This window comes from Epinephelus lanceolatus, chromosome 2 (genome assembly GCF_041903045.1).
Source record: "Epinephelus lanceolatus isolate andai-2023 chromosome 2, ASM4190304v1, whole genome shotgun sequence".
NCBI lineage: Eukaryota > Metazoa > Chordata > Actinopteri > Perciformes > Serranidae > Epinephelus > Epinephelus lanceolatus.
In genome coordinates, this window is record NC_135735.1 from 4,219,008 (window position 1) to 4,239,935 (window position 20,928).

At 42.5% G+C, this 20,928-nt stretch overlaps 1 protein-coding gene across 1 annotated transcript in view; it reads right to left on the bottom strand.

Moving 5' to 3' along the window:
• Positions 1–11,693: 11,693 nt before the first annotated feature.
• The window catches only part of LOC117260373 (uncharacterized), a 31,186-nt gene continuing 21,951 nt past the window's right edge, over positions 11,694–20,928 (bottom strand). The window contains exons 14-21 of the mRNA XM_078162714.1: positions 20,744–20,839; positions 20,597–20,637; positions 19,516–19,638; positions 17,780–17,881; positions 16,275–16,403; positions 14,515–14,554; positions 13,488–13,611; positions 11,694–12,104 (exon numbers count right to left, since the gene is read on the bottom strand). Coding sequence (XP_078018840.1) covers positions 11,888–12,104; positions 13,488–13,611; positions 14,515–14,554; positions 16,275–16,403; positions 17,780–17,881; positions 19,516–19,638; positions 20,597–20,637; positions 20,744–20,839 — 872 coding nt within the window. The 3' untranslated portion in view covers positions 11,694–11,887. The remainder of the gene's footprint in view (positions 12,105–13,487; positions 13,612–14,514; positions 14,555–16,274; positions 16,404–17,779; positions 17,882–19,515; positions 19,639–20,596; positions 20,638–20,743; positions 20,840–20,928) is intronic.

Below are 20,928 nucleotides of genomic sequence, written 5' to 3' on the forward strand. Positions count from 1 at the left end.
GTGCCTCTAGGCCTGTGGGCCCCTCAATAATCCATCCATGCCTACAGCCACCAAGCAGTCTGATCAGAGACATGTCAGACTCTGGATATCTATTAACTGCACATGATAATGGCTCCTTCAGTGCGTAAGCTGTCTCAATACACAGCAGTCCACACCCATCACTTAGTCGTCCGTGGATATTGAACACAATATGGCACATTGTTCGGGTGTAAACATGACGTGTGTTGCTCTAAGGAGGTTTGAAGGATTGTGTGGGTTGTGTTGATGTCCCAGGCCTGAGTAAATAATCCACAGTGACTCAGCTCACTCAGTCCAGGATATGCATCCTGTGGTACATCTTTTATTAAAAAAAAAACTTGGCTCTGCTTTGCTAAGTAGAGTGTTTGTGTTGAGTCAACATGAATTAATGAGCCATTGATTTAACACTGATGGTGCAGAAAGTGTCATGCCATGCAGTCTGTAACAAAATAATTCCGGTTCTGACTTTGAAGCTGAATTCTTGCACAAGTATGATGTGAAATGACTCCCGCTCAGAAGGTGTCTGCACTCTGAACTGACATGGAGCATTTTTTAAATGATCAGTCTGACATTAGGGTGGTTTTATGTTTCACATGTACTTATTTAATTTCAGGATGAATGAATGTTTGTTTTTCATCCATCCGTTCCTGTTCTTGTGATAACATGAAACCAGTGCTGAGTGGTTTGACAGATCAGTTTTTATGAAACCAAATTTTTGCTTAACCGTGACGGAGAGCACACAGATTTATTGGGAGGCACATTCATGTAAAAGGTTTTTATTCTGAAATAAAAGACTGTCTCAAAAATACATTACCAACAAGTTTACCTATTTAGATACTGAGAAATATTCTTTCAACCTCAACTTGATCAACAGCCTAAACTTATTTCTTCAAATTACCTCACCTGCCATAAAATCATTCTACAGTCAACCTCAGCACATTTGACTACACTTCATATTTTTCTAGCAAACATCTTGATGTTGGTTCAGTTTAGGAACAGATGACACACTCCCTTATACTTGAGACTATGAGTGGGTGTGATAGTGTCATCTGAGGGTTTCTGAGCGGGAGCCTTTGGGTTAAAATTGGATAAAGAGAAGAGTAAGATAGAGCAGAGACTCATGTTTGGACTGAACTCTCCTCCAGCTGACCAGGCTGTACACTCTGCCTCCCCCTACTCCCTCATTTTTATGAGTGAAGAGAGAAGAAACTTAAAGGACAAATAAAAATGCATTCAAACAGAACTGAAAACAAATACATTTAATCTAGTACCCAGATGAAGCTCAAAGCAAACAATTTAGAAATCCAACAAAGCCCCCCCCCCCCCATGTCTGATGACCTTGAGTAGAGCTGTCTGTAACACTAGTTTTTGGGCATCGAAGCTTCAGTGAGAAATATCCCCATTAATCGAAGCTTCAGGTGGGAGTTAGGGTTAATGAGAGACAAAAGGACATTTTTTGAAACATTAGTTTTCAGTTAATACACCTAACAAATTGTGTTGCAGTAACAGTAGCCATATTAGCAAGCAAGTTGGCTAAGCTACAGTTTTCAGGTGATTTACCAAGCTGGTTAAAGATTTGTGATGCAGTAGTTTCCTTTGGCAGATCTAGCATTCAACCTTTTGGGGGTCATCTTTGTAAAATTTTTAACCTTTTCCAGATGCTTGACTTTTTTAACACCATGCAAGTGTATCTGTTAGGGGCCGTACACATACTGCGTATTTTGTGCCCTCAAATTCATTGAGGGCTCTAGTTTCCCGGTGCAGCGCAGGGTGGCGCAGGGTGGCGAACCCCGCGCAGAGCTAGTTTCGAGCATCGCAACCCAAGGCGCGCTCAGTTTCGTAGTTTGGCAAACTGAGGTGCGCTGAGATGGGTGTGGCGGCGCAGCAGGGGGAGGTGTCGACAGATCCAGCTTGGCGCAGTGACAGTTTCGTGCCAAAAGGCTTCGCCGAAGGTGCGCTAAAAGCTCGCCAGCTGAAACCAGGTCTACTGTCAGCGCAGGCGGAGCACAGCCAGTGTAGGGGAAGTTTGGCTGACCGGCGGACAGTGCGCACACGTCACCAAAACCTCACAGGCAGGTTTCCAGAATGTCAGGCACATTAACGATGTAATAAATAGCCACAAAACCACTATTCAATGCAACTATCTGCAATCAATACATAAATGTATCTCTATATCGACTGTCCCGTCACATCTGATGTCAGATCAAAGGGGATTGGCACCGTTTGGCACCGTTTGGCACGTTTGGCACGTGTAATGGAAACCCAACCTGATTTGATTAACACAGCTGCAAACTAATGAGTTCACATCCCTCTCAGCCAACCACAAACAGCCACAGCATCAGATAGGGAGTATATATTCAGCATCTGTCATCTTAGAAAAGTCAAAAGAAAAGAAACAGAGTGAGACTGCGAGAGAGAAAGAGAGAGCGTGCACGAGAGAAACGCAACATTGATTTACAATTGTGGTGACCTCCTCCCAGGCTACCTTTGCATCATCAGCCTGTGGAGGTCTGCTCGCAGTTCTGTATATTCAGACACTGTGAGCTTGGACCTCCCGGACCAAAACATCAGTTTCCTCCTGGGAGAAGTTTGGCAGTCTGACGCTGCTGCTCTCTTCTGCCATGGCAAATTGAGTAAACTCTCATTACGCCTTCGCGCGGCGCATTTAAGGGCGAGGAGAGGGGCTCATTTGATTGGTGTGATGTGTATAAAACCCACTCCACGCCTTCTCTCCTCGCTCTTTCCATTTTGCGCAGGTAGGAGGGACAGAGGTGGGAAAGAGGAGTAGCTGCGCCAGCACGCAGTGTGCCAAACTTGCAAAATCCGCCTGGCCACACCCAGTTGGCGAAGCGCAGGTGCGCTGCGCTGCCGTGTCGCGCGGCCTGCGAAACTAGAGGCCATAGTTTTTAATGTAGATGCACGGCAGGGGCGCTCAAACACCAGAATGATAACGTCGCGGCACGTATGAGTTCAGTGCCTATTTTTCAGCACGACAGCTGCACCCTGAAATAAACAGAGTTCAGCTTTGCAGCAGCGCACACTGCATGTCTTGTGATGAGGAACAACCAATCACAGCCAACAGATATTGCTCCCTTCATCGTTAAATATCAGTCTGCTAAAGATTTAAAGGTTTTAAGTTTGATGCTATGAGACAATGACAATGAGACAGTCATGCAGACATTAGCTGACACAATATTAACGTGAGCGGTTGCGAGCAGGTCGTCCAATAATTGGAAGGGCGGCTGTTTGACCCTCGGCTACTTCAGTCTGCATATCACAGTGTTCCTGGGCAAGACACTGAACCCAAAGCTGCCCCCGCTGGTTGTGTCTGAGTCCCTGTGAATGCTTAGCTGAGCAGGTGCTACCTATGATCGCCTCAGCCTGCAGTGTATGGATGTCTATTTGCCTAGAAGCCTAATGTAAAAGTGCTTTGAGTGATTAATGACTAGACGAGCAAGCTATAAGTACATGTCAATGTACCATTTGCATGTGTGCTCACTCTACAATAAAAATAAGATAGTATAGAGAGTAAATAAAGAGCATTAATAGGGAGTGGCCTCAGACAAAGCTTTGGTCTTGGAATTTGACGTTGATAAGAAAATTATAGAATGGCGCCGGCCTTATCACGACACCGCCGTACAGTCAGACCAGTCAAGTCTTTAAATTCACTTTGGACGCATGATTATTTTATAAGAATAAGTGAGTGGGAATTTATTGTGTTTACAACTCTTCTGATTTACTAATATATCAGCAGCAGTCTGTTAGGAGTTGTTAGACCCATCACCTTTTACAGTTTCTGCATTGATTACACCTTGTAATATAAACATTATGTAAGTCTGATTGTTATAAAGCACAATATTTTGTCTGTGTGTCCAACTTGGTCTCACTTCGAAGACAAAAAATTCAAAAAATTCACACTCACATTCACACCTACAGACACCAAGAGTCACCAATTAACCTGCATGTCTTTGGACTGTGGGAGGAAGCTGGAGCACCTGGAGGAAACCCACGCTGACACAGGGAGAACATGCAAACTCTGCATAAAAGGGGTCCCACACCCCAGAGTTTGACCCTGGACACAGACTGGCCAACCATAATATAGCATCCGGCCAGCTCAGACCAGGGTCCGACAACACAGCTGTGTTCCATTGGTTTTGTGAATTAGGAGCTAAATGTTGTGCCTGGGGCACGTCGTGTATTAATGATACTTGTTACCTGGAGAGGTTGGAAAAAGATACACGTTTCTTCTCTGTTCCAAAACCAAAATAAGACCCTGAAAAGTGTAGGGTTAGCCAGCTACTTAAGATATAGCCTACCAGTGGTGTGCACGGGGGAGGGGCAGGGGGGGTGGTCGCTAAAGTGCCCTCTTAGGAGCAAAAACGTGCGCTAAAGTGCCCTCTTGGCAGCCAAAATGCCCTCCTGGGAGCCAAAACACACGCTAAAGTGCCCTCTTGGCTGGTTAAAGCATGATAAACTGCCCTCTTGGCTGGTTAAAGCATGATAAACTGCCCTCTTGGGAGCCAAAACGCGTGCTAAAGTGACCTCTTGGCTGGTTAAAACATGATAAACTGCCCTCCTGGGAGCCAAAACACGCACTAAACTGCCCTCTTGGCTGGTTAAAACATGATAAACTGCCCTCCTGGGAGCCAAAACGCGCACTAAAGTGCCCTCTTTGGAGCCAAAAAATACACTAAACTGCCCTCTTGGCTGGTTAAAACATGATAAACTGCCCTCTTGGGAGCCAAAACACGCACTAAACTGCCCTCTTGGCTGGTTAAAACATGATAAACTGCCCTCCTGGGAGCCAAAACGCGCACTAAAGTGCCCTCTTTGGAGCCAAAAAATACACTAAACTGCCCTCTTGGCTGGTTAAAACATGATAAACTGCCCTCTTGGGAGCCAAAACACGCACTAAACTGCCCTCTTGGCTGGTTAAAACATGATAAACTGCCCTCCTGGGAGCCAAAACGCGCACTAAAGTGCCCTCTTTGGAGCCAAAAAATACACTAAACTGCCCTCTTGGCTGGTTAAAACATGATAAACTGCCCTCCTGGGAGCCAAAACACGCACTAAACTGCCCTCTTGGCTGGTTAAAACATGATAAACTGCCCTCCTGGGAGCCAAACCGCATGCTAAAGTGACCTCCTGGGAGCCAAAACGTGCACTAAAGTTCCCTCTTTGGAGCCAAAAAATACACTAAACTGCCCTCTTGGCTGGTTAAAACATGATAAACTGCCCTCTTGGGAGCCAAACCGCATGCTAAAGTGACCTCCTGGGAGCCAAAACGTGCACTAAAGTTCCCTCTTTGGAGCCAAAAAACACACTAAACTGCCCTCTTGGCTGGTTAAAACATGATAAACTGCCCTCTTGGCTGGTTAAAACATGATAAACTGCCCTCTTGGCTGGTTAAAACATGATAAACTGCCCTCTTAGGTGGTAAAAACATTACTGTTGCAATGACTTTTATGTTGGGCCCTTTTTGATCTATACTGAGCCAGAACTATATCTCACAGAACCAGTTTGGATTATCTGGTGCTAATATGGTGTTAAAATGCACTAGAATACAGGAAATGGCATCTACTTAATTGAAAATTTTCTCTGTGTTCTTCACAGTCCAAGATTGAATCTACACAGTTCTCGTGGATGCTGATCCTAACTACAAACTAACTTGAGTAGTCTGTCTAGTTAGTCTGTTTTAAGGCTATATAATGTGCCATTTGTATAACATATAAACATGTCTAAAGTGCCCTGGAAAACACGCGGAACTTAGTGCCCTCTTCAGTGGCGAGAACGTGCTGTATGTGCCCTTTTTTTTCTTTTCGCCCCTGCCCTTCAAAAAGTCTGTGCACGCCACTGTAGCCTACTGAATGCATACACATGCTGCTTTTGCTTTGTAATGATTATAACAGTGAAACAAAGACCGACCCTGCTGTACAGGAACCAGTGAAGGGAAGCAGGGAAACTTTGCTCATATTCAACCAGCTGTGTGTCATCACAGTGTGCACAGATGAATGTTGTTTGACTTCCCCTGGAGATCTGGAGGTCGTAGCTAAACACGGTTCATCTGCACACACTGCGATTCCACGCAGCTGGTTCAATATCAGCCAAGTTTCCCTTTATATTCATTGTCTTGTGTGGTGATCAGCAGTGATGTGGTGGTTCACTTTTACACTGTGATCTGTAGCCTATAGTTCGGCTTTAGCTTCTAACTATCTTTGTCTTTTTAACCTGTTGTTGCTGCTGAGTCAGTTTGACATCCTGGATATATCCTTCAAACACACACTGTAGACCCCTCTGTCTGCTTCTCTCTGGAATCACTCTTTCATTTGTCCAAAAATATGATCATATTTCTTCAGGGAGTGCAGTTAGTCATAGCGTGGGCTCCATGCTCACTCCAACAGCTTGTTGGACCATCACAAAGGGGCGGGGCTTATTGAAAGGTCAGTCGAGTCCCACTGTGGTGCTCATTGGTTGTTTTTTTATTTTGACCAAAAAACCCCCCAAAAAACTGCTGTTTCATGTCGCTGTGCCAGACGAATCAATCAACTCGAACTAAGCAGATTGGGCGGCTTCAAAGAGCTGGACCGGGGCAAACATGTCCCCAGTGCGTAGTCTGAGCCCAGTCCTTCAGTGTCTGAGAAACAAAGCTGCTCTTGTTGCACAATTAATGTTGTCTTAGTGAGCAGGGTGAAGGAGTGTGCAAACCAGCAGCTCTGTTCACATTACATTCATTTGGCATTTGCTTTTTCAAATGCAATAAATTCAATGTGTTTCTGACAAATGTGACTCTTGGAAATTGAAGCTAAATGAAATTATTAAGTAAAATTAAATGTCTGTTTCACTGCTGACCCCTCCACAGCAGTACATTGCTGAGCTTCCATGTCGGTATTCCTGCTTCTCTTAACCCAGGACACACTGACTGAAATCACTGCTGAGTAACTCAGTGACTCTGGATGAGGACCTCATATGACCCCAATTCAAAAATCCGAACCATCTCTTGAAGGTGTGACAAAAATTTGCATGCTTTGAAAATGTAATAGCTTATGATTCATCAGGGTAGTTCCTCATTAACAGCCGCAAGCCTGGATGTGTCACCATGAGAGCTTATCTTCTTTTGGCTGCACATATATCAATAACAACCATATTTGATTTTTAATATTTAATTTATTTAATGATAAAAAATGTCAGCATCGTTATGTATTGCTCTCAATAACTTGGATTGATAATGCCTGCAGTGAAAAGTTGATTATCTGACTCCCTTTCAGTTGATGTAGGATTATTTTTTAATGTAACATGTTGATATGTTCCCTGACTAAGTGTCTCACAGGTACACATTGTTAGCTGTGCACTCAAGTTACTTGTTTCTTTAAATCATAGTGCTGCAGAGATGTAAGTCACGATAATTTTCTTTCATTAGTCAGTCTAGGTAGATCAATGTTGCATTAAGTAAACATCCTTGTTTACCAAGTCTTCTATGAGTACCTGTTCTCTCAACCCATTAGCCTGAGAAAGATTTGACTTGAGGATGTGTGCTGTGTGGTACCGCCTTGCCCAAAGGCACTGTGTCACACTGGGAATGTTTGTCTGTGACTCTGTGTGTCGATCTCTGCTTCCAGTTGCCACGTTTGGCCGCTCTGTCATCACAACACTGCTATGATGTTTCTGTGAGACCTTTATCTTGCACGTCCTGGTTAAATACTCAGGGTTGGGAAGCAAACTGGGAGCAGGATGTGGCTACGGCCTGCGCGTATGAAGGCGATAGGCTTCTCACACAGCTGCTTGATTGATGGGATACAGCTGAATGGGTGGTGCTGCCACAGGTCAAGGTGGAGACAGGATTTGCATACATACCCTTAGTTTGATAAATAAATACCAAACACAATGTGGTGGATGCCATCAGTTTGTACAGAGAAACCTTGTGTAATTATCGTGTTGTTAGTTTCCCAGCAGAACTAAGAGACAATTTGCTTTGCATGTCATTCAAATTCTAATCCTAACAAACATGGTACTGCAAAATGTCAAGTTACGTTGTAGGTTTTTATGTGTCCAGGGTTGAGCCCGGTGCATAATGATCCCAGGATTTATCACAGCTGCAACCAGAAGTCTTCTGAGCTAAAACACAGCTGTAAAAACCAATCAGTGTATTGCTGAAGTTCTATTAAAGTAAGGTTATAGTTTACTTGTAGTTATTATATCATTGTGATGTAACATTTCCTAAAAAATAATTAACATACAACTGTTAATTCTTTCAAAAAGGTCCTGTAAAATATATTTGGTTCACATCTTCATTGTTCATTCTGAACATATTGATTTAATTTAAATGACATCCTACCATAATCTAGGCCCAGGGGCCCAAAGTGTCAGGGGCCCCTGGGCCTTCACTTGCAAAATGTCACTCAAATGAATGTGTACGGACCACAGAGAGATTCAAAACAACCTCAAAGAGACACAAAATGACAAAAAAAGACATTAAATGATCTCAGAAAGACACAAAATGACTGGAAAATAAACAAAATGTTGTCAAAGAGACACAAAATGACCAAAACAACTACTGTAAAAAACTCAGAGACAATAAATAACTGAAAAACCCCACAAAACAGCCACACAAAATAACAAAAAAAACAATTAAAGAAAACAACCACACAGAGCAACCAAATAACCAAAGAAGACACAACATTCCCTCAGAGTAAAAAAGAAAATGGCCGAAAACCCTGCAAAACAATCACAGAGACACAAAATGACCAAAACAACTACTGTAACAACCTCAAAGAGACAAAAAATACCTGAAAAAACACACAAAACGACCAAAAAAGACGTAAAAATTATCTCAAAGAGACACAAAACAACCAAAAAACCCACAAAATAGCCACAAAGAGATTCAAAATAAAAGAAGACAACCACGAAGAGCAACCACATGACCAAAAAAGACACAAAATTCCCTCAGAGTATAAAAAACATGGCCAAAAACCCTGTAAAACAATCACAGAGACACAAAATGACCACAAAGAAACATTTTTAAAAAAACAACAAAAAAAACCCAGGAGAAAGCACCACTGAGTCTGTGGTGGTTGTGCCTTTTGCATATCTGTGCTCAGCGGCCCAAGAACTGTGCAAGGGTGTCACTATGGCTTAAAAAGTATAACATGGGGGCTTTTGAAAGATCTTTAACATACATGATATGGATGGATATGAGGTCAGAGTAGATCATGATGTCGGGTAGAAAGTTGCATCAAGAGGACATAGCCTGGGCTGTTACAGAGTGTGTAGGTAATCAGTGGGGGGTTGGGGGGTTAGGGTCTTTTAAATGTATCAGTTTATGGTGGACATATCTGTATTTATTGTAAAGGAAAATATAAATTTCAGGCGCCAGGTGAAAACTCAAAATACAATGGAATAAAATGCAGTAAAGCTCTCAGACATTTGTTACTGCTTTCAAGTATTTATTCTCCTGTAGATCTGCTTTTCTTAATTTCACACATCATATGATTTACTCCTCAGTCCTCTTTTGTTTGGGGAGGTAACTTTTGTAAATGTGCATGTGGCACATGTTCAATGGGAGATACATAATTTTAATTAATTAACTTATAACCCCCTGCACATTCAAATCTTTATGAGTTGTTCACAGAGAGAGAATGAAAGAAACTGTGTTAAGAATTTGTTTAAGTTTCAAAATTGGTGGACGTTTTTGTGACATTGTAGAATTGGTAGGCTGGGGGGGGAGAGGGTGAGAAAGAGAGAGGAGGACATGCAGCAAAGGGCCACAGGCCTGAACCGAGCCTGTGGCTGATGCGGAAAGGACATTGCCTTCGTATATGGGACGTCTGATCGACCCACTAAGCCACCAGGCGCCCTGTTATTTGGAATATTTTTAACATTTTATGGTAAAAAAAAAGTGATGTGTACAGAATCAGCCATTTGGGGACATCTTAAAGGATAACTTCGGTATTTTTCAACCTGGGCCCTTTTTCCCCATGTGTATGTGTGCGTATGATTCATGGGTACAACTCGTTCTAAAATTGGTTCAGTATTGAGGGAGCTGGCAGAAAACAGAGCCGTGCTGAGCGCCGCTCAGAGTGGAGCTGGTTGTCCCGGAGTACAGTTGAGAGTTTTACTGCATTGATTGAAAACAATGGTTCGTGTTTGTGCTTATCTGAATTGCAAGAACAGGATGTCACGTAACACCCCGTACAGCTTTCATAGGCTGCCTTTGTCAGACGGCGAGATGCTGAAGTCGTGGTTAGTTGTGCTACAAATGGATGCTAACACTTCTGTCCAGACACTGCGCCTTGTAGATCATCGGGTCTGCAGTGCTCACTTCTCCCAAGATGACTACTGCCAGCCGAAGAAGAGAAGACATCCAATCCTGAAACACCTCTTCCTCAAGAAAACGGCTGTCCTACGAGTAGAGAGAGCTACAGACACAGTGGAGCAAAGCTCTCGCGAGATGACGTCACACAGCCCAGAGGTAAGGGAAACGTTTACTATGCTATTTACAGAGATAGCACTGGCGATCTGAACCGGTCAGCGGCAGAAAAAAAAAAGCACTTTTAATGCACAAACTTATACGGGACGCATTTGCCCCCGTTACCGTTTTAGCTCATTTCGCGGCTCCTGGCTGCATCCGCCTCCCTCAATACTGAACCAATTTTAGAACGAGTTGTACCTATGAATCATACGCACACATGGGGGAATAGGGCCCAGGTTGAAAAATACCAAAGTTGTCCTTTAAGTGCTGTATCGTTGTCATCACTTGAGTCTCGTGAAGACGTTTTACCTCTCATCCAAGAGGCTTTTAGCTCTGATGGACTGGAGCAGAGTCGCAGGCTTTAAACTCCGTGTGGGTGTGAACCCTTACAGGGTCATTAAGGTCACATGTGAGTCGTTGACCCACCCGGCCATCTTGTGTGTCGTGTGTATGTAGTGTAGTGTTTGGAGTTCAGTGCAGCCAGGAGCGCACACATTTGTACACTGGTGAAACCAAACAACCACTCCACAAGCGCATGGTCGAGACTCAGCTGTCCATTTACATCTGAAGGAGAAGGGACATTCTTTCAAGGACAGCCATGTCCTCGTCTTGGCCAGAGAAGACAGAGGGTTTGAAAGAGGCGTGAAAGAAGCCATCTCCGTCAAACTGGAACTACCTTTGTTAAACAAAGGAGGTGGCCTACGACACCATTTGTAACCTTGACACCCATTCACACCTGGACCCATCTAAGCCTAAGGACACACAAGATGGCCTCACGTGTGACCTTGATGACTCCATAAAGGTTCACACCCACGCAGACTATAAAGCCTGCGACTCCGCACCAGTCTGTCTCATGGAGAGGTGAGAGGTGAAACTCAAGCAAATCCAGTTGCCTACGGTATAGCACTTAAGATGACCATGACCTGGATGACCGAGAATCTTCACTGACATTTAGGGACATGTTCCCAGTGTTCCCAGTGTAAATAACACCTGTGCAGACAAGAACGTGACATCACACAGCCTGGGAGAACGCTTCCTCAGGAGCTGACATGACAGCCAAGAATGTATTTTAAACATAGTAAAACTGTTCGTGATGTAGATGTTTGTTTTTTATTTTTCATTGTATTTTATTTCAAAGAAAAGACACACACTCACACATACACACTAACACACACTGTGGATGCAGTAAGAAAGCACAAACACAGACAGCTTGCAGCAGTATGATCTTTATTAATCAGATCTTTGAAGGTTTAAATCTTACCAAGCTTAAACTACGTGCTCTAATACATCAGACATAAATAGAGGAATTATGTATGCAGATGACACTGATTCATTTCTGACTGTTGAGTTACGGTCCTATAAATGCACGCTCATTACATTATTAAGTGTTTCCTGGTTCTCGCCTTATCTCCTGCTTCGACTGGACTTGGGAGCGGCTGCCTTTTCGCTGCGGCCAGTCACATAGCAGTCTGTCTTGAGGCATGCGCAGGAGTCGATGTGGGTGTAGGTGAAGGTGATCTCTGAGCTGTCAGAGCAGGTGAGCTGGACCTGCCGCTCCGATGTGGCCACCTCCTGGCAGCAGGAGCAGGTGTGCTGCAACGACCTGGCTTTGGCTGAGAAGCTGACAGAGGAGAGAGTGAAGGAAGGGAGGAGAGGAAGAAATTTAGTTCAAGAAGAAATTTAAGACTACATAACTACCAAGTTTAGAAAGCTAGATATAAGATATAAGCGTCACTTTTTCAGTCCAATCACCAGAGGAAAACCAACTTTGTCATCTAAGACACTTGCCAAGCTGCAGACCACTGTTCAAGACCAACAAACAACAAAACCAGTTGTTTTTTAGTGAGGCATTAGTGTGTTTCCAGCGGCTTTTAAGCCCCCAAGTTCGGAGGTTTTCAAGCACCAAGTGGCTCTTTCTCCACTGGCTGTGTAGCCACCAAACGTCGGTCTTTCATTAGTGACTTGTGGCTCTTTTCCACCAGCTTTCAAAGTCCCAAACATTGGTCCTTTTTAGCGACCCACTGCTCCTTTCCACTGGCTTTTTAGCCCCAAACACGGGTGTTTCGTAAGCAGCCCCTGGGTTTTTTCCAGCAGCTTTTTAGCCCACAAATGTAGGTATTTTTTTTCACGACCTGTGGCCATTTTTCCACCGGCTTTTAAGCCCCAAATGTGGATTTTCTTTTAGGGACCCATTGTTCTTTTCCCAGCAGCTTTTCAGCCCCTAAATGTGGGTGTTCTTTAGCAACCTGTGGCTCTTTCCCCGGCAGCTTCCAAACCCCTGAACACAGATCTTTTTTAGTGACCCATATCTATTTTCCAGCAGCTTTTTAGCTCCCAAACATGGATCTTTTTTAGCCATCCATATCTCTCTTAAGCAGCTTTTCAGCCCCAAAATGTAGGTGTTTTTTAGCAACATGTGGCTCATTTTCCGGCGGCTTTTTACCCCCCAAACATGGATGTTTTTTAGCAACCCATATTATTTTTTTCCAGCAGGGATAGTGCCACGAAAAGCAGATGTTTCTTACAGAGACATTGCTGCTTTTCCAGCGGGCACTGTGTCCCTAAAGGTGATTTAAGCTTATATATGATCTTTTCCTGACTAGTTGTTTTTGTACTTGAACCCAACCATATTTGAACCATGGTTTCAACATATCCACTCCATAATAACATGTAAATGCAACGTGTCCATGATTGGCAAACAATGCCAAGATTTTTTCAAGCAATGGGTTGAACTTTTTTCAGTCTATTATTTCAGTTTTAATAATTTATGATTATTTAAAGGGCATTTCAACCGTTTTACACTTAATGATCAGTTCAGTACTCATGGTTAGTACTACTGAGCCTGTGAAAACTCTTTAAGATTATGAGCATTCTTTTTATGTCTCTTATCTTGTCTCTCCTACGCTCAACAGAAATGTTCCATAATGTGATAAAAATCACAAGAGGAGATAGTAAGATTTTTCCATGACTGATTATAGGAAAAAACGACAAGAGGGGGACTCACAAGGTGAAGGTGCCGCATGCTCCATTACAGCTTGTGACATTGATCAGGTCCTTAGACAGGCAGCCCTGGTTCTCCAGTTGAACAGTCGTAGTGGACACACTGCACGGCTGACCCTTCGGAATACCTGAGGCAGATGGGAGAAACATGTTGAGAGGGAATAACGTCTCATCTGACCTGTTTATAACAAAGCATCTGTGGATGAAAAAAATAACGGTGGTGCAGTTTTTTGGATGCATATCATGATGTAGAAATTTACCTTTGTGCAATTTTGTGTTTGTTTTGAGAAGTGAAATAAATGTAACTGCAATTTAGGAGAAAGCATGCCGAACTCCAGAATCATTTTTTGTAAAGATGGGTTTTATATCTGTCCTTCTGTATGAAGCCTCGAGACATGTGACTGCTCAAATCACTGAGGATGCCATTAATGTGTCTTGTGCTGTCACGAATAGATGCACTCTTCATTCTGTGTGGTGATACAGTTGGCGTGTGTAGTTTGATAGAAAGACAATAGTTCCTACATGAATTATCTCGAGTAACTGTGTCATGATTTCTGGAAAGAGACGTTGCTGTTGAATTTTTCAGATGTAATTTTTTGGCGATTTAAACAAGTATCATCTAGTTCCATTATATTGGAGAGAAGGCAGACATCTCACACCAAAGTTGTCTAGACTGATAGATAGCACTGCAGGTGAGAGGAGAAATATGTGCTTTAAATTTTGGAGCGAGCCCTTCCTTTAAGTGCTCTGGATCAATACCAATAAAAACAATAAACCGATGATGCACTGAGTGTAGTCTCATCCAGTTAATCATAAGATATGTGGTACTAATCTCTATAAGGCCTGTAAATGAAATGTATTCCAGATACCTTCATTATTCTGTCTTTTGTGAACATAAAAAATCGTCATTATGATTACATGACTTAATAAAGATCCATTCATTGTGGGTGAAAGGTCAGACGCTCCCATAGACATCATGAAGCTTTGTGTAACCAGAGAGGAGAGTTAAGACATGCAGGTGTGATACGTACAGACATGACAGCATCCGTCTGGAGCTACGGTCTCTGTTCCCTGCAGGACACAAACACACATTCACATCAGTGCACTGTTGGGTCATGTTTCATTTTGGAGAGTCACAGTGGACAGTAGGTGGCACTGCATCCTAGCACATGTTAACCTTAGTACAATTTGCCTTCGTAATGATTTAGATGTTCACCTATTATTTGTATTTTTCTTGGTGTTTTTTATTTTTTGCACTGTTTTTACTTTTAATCACCTCCTGCTGGACTGTAAGTTACTGGCTATGTTTGCCTCATTCACAATCTGCAGTTGTATTTGTTTTGTTCATATATTTATCCTCAATTTGTGTTTTATATCAGGGTTTCTACAGCTCAAGGCAAATTGGATTTTTTAATCCCACTACAGTGACCAGTGTTACAACTAGAGCTGCCCCCTAATAGTTGACCAAATGTAAGTCGACCAGAAGGGTCATTGGTCGGCAAAATTTCATTGGTCACTTAGTTGCAGAAAAAAAAAAACAACCATGAAACTCTATCAGGAGCTGCGCCTTGTCAAAATAAATCCAAACCTATATGACTGGACCATGTGGGACTGTACTTTAAAAGGACAGATACAGGAAGTGTCCACGCTCAGCAGTCAGACAGGAGTCAGGTTAATCTCCAGGGCTGGTACCTGCGGTTATTCCACAGGCTAGTTAATAACATGTCGGGCAGGAAATCCAAAGTGTGGGATCATTTTGAGAAGGTGAAGGACGAACCCAAGGTGATATGTAAACTCATCTTCATTGGTCGACTACAAACATGACGTATCATCTGAAACATGGAAGTAGCTACATGCCCATTAGCCCACAGCGTCATTAACAGGCGGCTCGCTCAGTGTGTGACGTGCACTTGGAGATAAAATATAGGCCTATATTAATGAAGGTTCATTAGTACGGTTTTGTATTTCTCTGTAATGTAGCACAGTGTTAACAATGTTACTGATACTATTCTTTCTCACACCTTCATTCAAACCACCAAAATATATCATTTAATCATTACATTCATATCAGAAACATGCAGGAGACTAGTCCACTGATGGACCTAAACGACTAATGGTCGACCAACGTACAAAATCTGAGTGCTGTTGGTTCCATTATCCTGATTTGTATGAGACATTTGGTAAATAATTTAAGAAAAAGAAAATGTTACAAATTATTTTGAGATTTTACAGTGCAACATCAGAAAAAAAAAATCTAAAGTTTTATACCAATTAAGGCTGATTTTTTAGGTTTATTAATTGAATGACTTGCAAGACATTTTACCGATTTGCAGGAACCCTGCATATTAGTTTAAGTTTAAGTTTATTTCCTTTATTAATCCCCCTGAGGGGAAATTCAATGTTTTCACTCTTGCTTGTCAATTACACACAGGTCTGAAAGACACACATGCACAAACAGGACCTGAGGGGGCTGCCCTTTGGTCAGGCGCCCGAGCGGTTGGGGGGTTCGGTGCCTTGCTCAGGGGCAACTCGGCAGTGCCCAGGAGGTGAACTTGCACCTCTCCAGCCAGTCCTCGCTCCATATTTTGGTCCGGACGGGGACTCGAACAGGCGACCCTCCGGTTCCCAACCCAAGTCCCTATGGACTGAGCTACTGCCGCCCCAATTATTATTATCCATAGTAATCGTTATTCCTGCACTGTTCTTACATTTTTTTTACATTTTACATGGTTTTATTCTTATGTTTATACTTTCTGTGTGTGTGTGTGTGTGTGTGTGTGTGTGCAGTCACCGGTATGCATTCTTTAGTATCGAAGGGAGGACAGACGGTCTTGGACTCGATGGTGATGAACTGATTACCAATCTTCACACACTCGTACCTCAGACAGGGCTTTCCAGGAGGAGTCCAGATGGTGTCAGGCTGAAGAAGAACACAACAGAGGTTTGGAACAAAGTCTCTCAGGCAGGACTGCATGAGAGTCACTATCGTCCCCATAATGTGTGTGTGAACTGTTCTCGTGTGGGCTTTTATAGCCTTTGAGCCATTTTGCCTCCCTGCTGCCTCGTCTGATATGTTTTTCTATTTGTTAGTGCATCAAATGAAAATACACTCTTGTTGAGTCCAGTGAAACTTGAGGAAACTTAAAGGGACATCACATCACAAACAATTTCTTGCTGAACATTTTTCCAAAACAAAACGTAGCTGACATTTGTGAATTACATTTGTCTCTATTTCGGGCAGCTTTTGGTCGATAATCATTTCACTACAGAATTAAAATCAACATGTTGAGACCTTAAACTTGATTATGAAGAAAGTTTATCCATCACATCACCCTCAGACTGATTTGAAAACTCTGCACTGCCTCATCATCTTCATTTAAAACAATATAAGCAGAAACTATTCTCCGTTCTAATGAAGCAGTAACACTGCCTGATCTAATTCTGTCATTGCTGCCACACCTCCTGGTGGATGAGCACCAAAAGGATTTTGTTCCAACTGCAGAATGTCCTCAACTGCACAACCAGTGGCTTGTTTTATTTTGAGCTGTCATCATCGTGTCAAAGTTGCCAGAAGAAAATGTTGGCATTGTATGTTTCTGCATACCATGCACACATTGCATTTGAACGTCTCATACGTATCAGTGTTTCTAAAGTGATGTAGTTTATGAGCTGACTTTGTCATCCTTAGGTGGAGGGGACCAATGATTAAGCATGTCACTGCTGTGTTTCCAGCTGCGTTTTAGACCCCAAATATAGGTGTTCTGGTGCAATCTACAGCTGTTATTTCAGTGGCTTTTTAGGCATGAAAAGTGTTTGTTTTTTACCAATACATTGCTGATTTTCCTGCCGGGTGTTGGCATGAGAAGCAGTTGTTTTTTACTGACAGTCCCTGCTTTTCCTGCTGGGATTGTGGCCCAAAAAAAGTTTTTTTTTAAGCCAAAACATGTTGCAGTTTTGTCACATCAGCTATATAATAACGGGCAAATGTAACGTATGCATGGTTTGCAGAAATGTACAATGTCAAGGTTTTTTCTGGTGATTGGGTTTAATAATAATGCATCAGATTTATATAGCGTTTCCCAGGACACTCAAAGTCACTTTACAGTGCTGAAAATGTCAATGATATGGGTTTATGCCATGTTAAGCTGAAACAGCAGAAAAGCACAAACAAAAAATGAGCACAGTGACCTGGTGGCATCATATAAAATACAGCAGATATGTTGGAGACCTTTATAGATGTATCAAATCTAATCCCCTCCTCTTTTCACTTACACACACAAACAGACGTATACAAACCTTTATTGAGTGTGTGATGTTTGAGTTTGGCGGCACGACAGTGCAGTTCTTCTGGATACACGTCCCACAGCACTGTCCAGGGATGGTCTCGTACTTAAAACCCTGAACAGAGACACAAAGACAAACTCAGCATACAAACAAAATATAAAAACATAAAACTGGGATCTGATCTGATCAATCTTTTATTGTCTTTAAATGTACAGTATGTTAATGTCAGAATATGGATTCAGGGTTAACATGAGTATCCTGTTGGGTTTACAGTATGGCTTTTATTTTCGTTACCTCTGTTATTTATTTCCAGTGGCAGTATAGTCGCAAAACTAAAGATGAGGCAAATACAGAAAACGTCTAAGAATAATAACGTGTGTGGTCGAAAGACAAATTTGTATCCAAACAGTTGTTCAATCTCCACAGCCCTGCATCTGTGCGAGAGAAAGGTCTGGAGGCACACATCATTATTCTGCTACAGGGAAAAAAGTGCTGTGGCTGGTTTGTATTTCTTTAAACCAATCACGATCATCTTGGGCGGTGCTAAGCCCAGTGATGGTGCCCTTGCAAAATAGTGTCTTGTTCTGGTGGAACATTTGCACATGGGGTGTCGAGCACTGTCATTAAAATGGCTCCACAAAAGAAAACACCACATAAAACAGTAACAGGTGTACGTTCACTGCGTGAGTCAACGTTTAGTGATAAAAAAGACAAACGTGATTTGGTAATCGGAGCCTTAGAGGTGAAGCCTGACTGTGCTTTAGCTTTGGAGGAGCCCACTGGACCCATCAAAACCACAGATGATCTGCTAGCTGGATGTGGCTGTCGCAGAAGATAATTAAGACAATATTACAGCAGCTCATGTGAAGTGGAATGGATCGCTACATTGGTGAAGTCAGTGTCACTGCCAGACTTAAAAGATGTGGCAATTAAACTCTGACTGACAACTTCTCCATCGATCACACTCACCATTTTTTCCTTACTCACCCTCAAAATCTTGTTTGCACCAAGATTATTTTACCAAACTTAAAACTGAAAATTAAAACTGTAAAAAAACATTTTCTTAAACTGAAATAAAGCAAACTAACTAATTGAAAACAAAAATTAAATAAAAATAAAACCTTAAAGATAATACACGACTATGTTAACACTGGTTTGCACTCACTCTCGTATCTGAGTTTGTAAAATTATCCCTGTGCTCTTTTGTACCCGGTATGGGGCAGCTGTTGCTCATATGGTAGTGCAGGTCGTCCATTAAGAAGAGAAGCAGCTTGATCCCCGGCTTCTCCAGATACTGAACTCAAAATTGCTCCGGACGGCTGCTCCATCAGTGTGAGTGTGTGTGTGTGTTTAAAACTGAGTAGCAGGTGGCCCCTTGTATGGCAGCCCCGGCCAACAGTGTGTGAATGTGACTTGTAGTGTAAAAAGCGCTTTGAGTGCACAGAAGACAAGAAAGGTGCTTTACAAGTGCAGGTCCATAGTGTTATCCTTGGTGTGTTATGCTGTTATTTGCTCATTCAGTATCAAGTTAAGAAGGGGAAACATACAATTAAACAGGCAATAAAAGCAGAATGGGAAAAGAGCGCTGCAAATCACTTTTCGTGGTCGTAAATGCCGTCTAGAATGTTGAGAAAAATCCATAAATGTGTAGGAGAGAGCGTGAATGAAGGTGCTCATCAGTGAAGTCACAAAGACCAAACTGTGCTGTACATTAGACTAACTTAAAAGATAAAGGTATGTGATCTTACCACAGGGCAGAAGGTGTCACATGGTAAAGACTGACACACTGCTATGTGCAGATGGGTGCTGGGGTCTTTGTTGGGGCCACAAACGCACTTTTCGCATGGCTTCATGGGTATCACGTCTCCAACCTGGGTGAACAGGGTGAGAGGGTGAGCACAGATACAGGCACTGATGCATGTAGACATTAGAATCCTCTCCGTGTAAATCAGTCCAGCTCAGCATGTGGGCAGAAATATGCAGTGATGAAACAAAGTAAAAACACACATTGTTAAAATACTTAAGTATTTTTTGGGCGTATCTGTACTTTATTTGAGCTTTTATATTTCTGTCAACTTTCACTTTTACTCCAATACTTTTCTGTTTATTGGAGAATAAGCGTATGACACAAAATCGCACTACTCGCTTCATTTGCGCCATTTTACTCACATATTTTGCGTCATTTGCGTTGCATCTAATTGCATCTTTACATTGACTTTGCATGTAATTCACTTGCGCAAATTGTTTTATTCCTGCCCAGTGTGAACACAACACAACTGAATCATACATGTCTAGAAATGTTCTGTGATTATCCAGGCTGTTCTCACAACTTTTTTGTATGTTTTCCCACAAAAAGCAATGCACCCAAATTGGTATGCCACATATTTTGAAAGACTGCAATCACACGACCAATGCGCTGAAGGCAGTAAACAAGGAAGCAGTTCCAAGTGCTTGTAAGGAGGCAGGTAGGGGTGGTGGATGGATCACATCGCGTGCTCAGAACCGTGTGAACTTTGAGTCATTTTAAGGTATGTCCTCACCATGTTTCTTTTCCCAAATCTAACCCCTGTAACTTAAAGTTAATTTCATAACTGTACATTAGGACGTGACGTCATTTGTGGGGCGCAAATTTGTAGGATATCATATGAACCGTACTACGAGAATACGTTGGATTATAACACCTTTCAAGTTTTTCTGATGATCTAAGTTTTAGGTTGTAGTAAAAAGACGCAATCCTATAGTTTATGTTAAACAAAACCCTCCTGTCTTCTGTCGTGTTGTCTTCTCGTACCTTCACAACAGTTCACAAAAGCAGATGTGAGATCTCACCTGATATTCCTTGTTGTTAGAAACACACACATCCTTAACCCCTGTGAAGGAAACAGACCGATTATAAATGCATGATAAATGTGCTGCATTAATCACAGTGGCAAAAAAGAAACCAGGCTCTGCAGTTACAGTTACAGTGACACTCACGGCAGGAGGTGATGTGACAGCAGACTCCCTGAGTGGTGATCAGCTCAAAACCAGGAGGACAGGACGGCGCAGCAGGGCAGAGCCTCCCATCACACTCTGTTCAGAGACATAGATGGAGGAATGAACGAGGGTGGAGGAACTCTTTCACTGGGACACAAGTTCAGAACAAGGGGCGGAGAAAACAG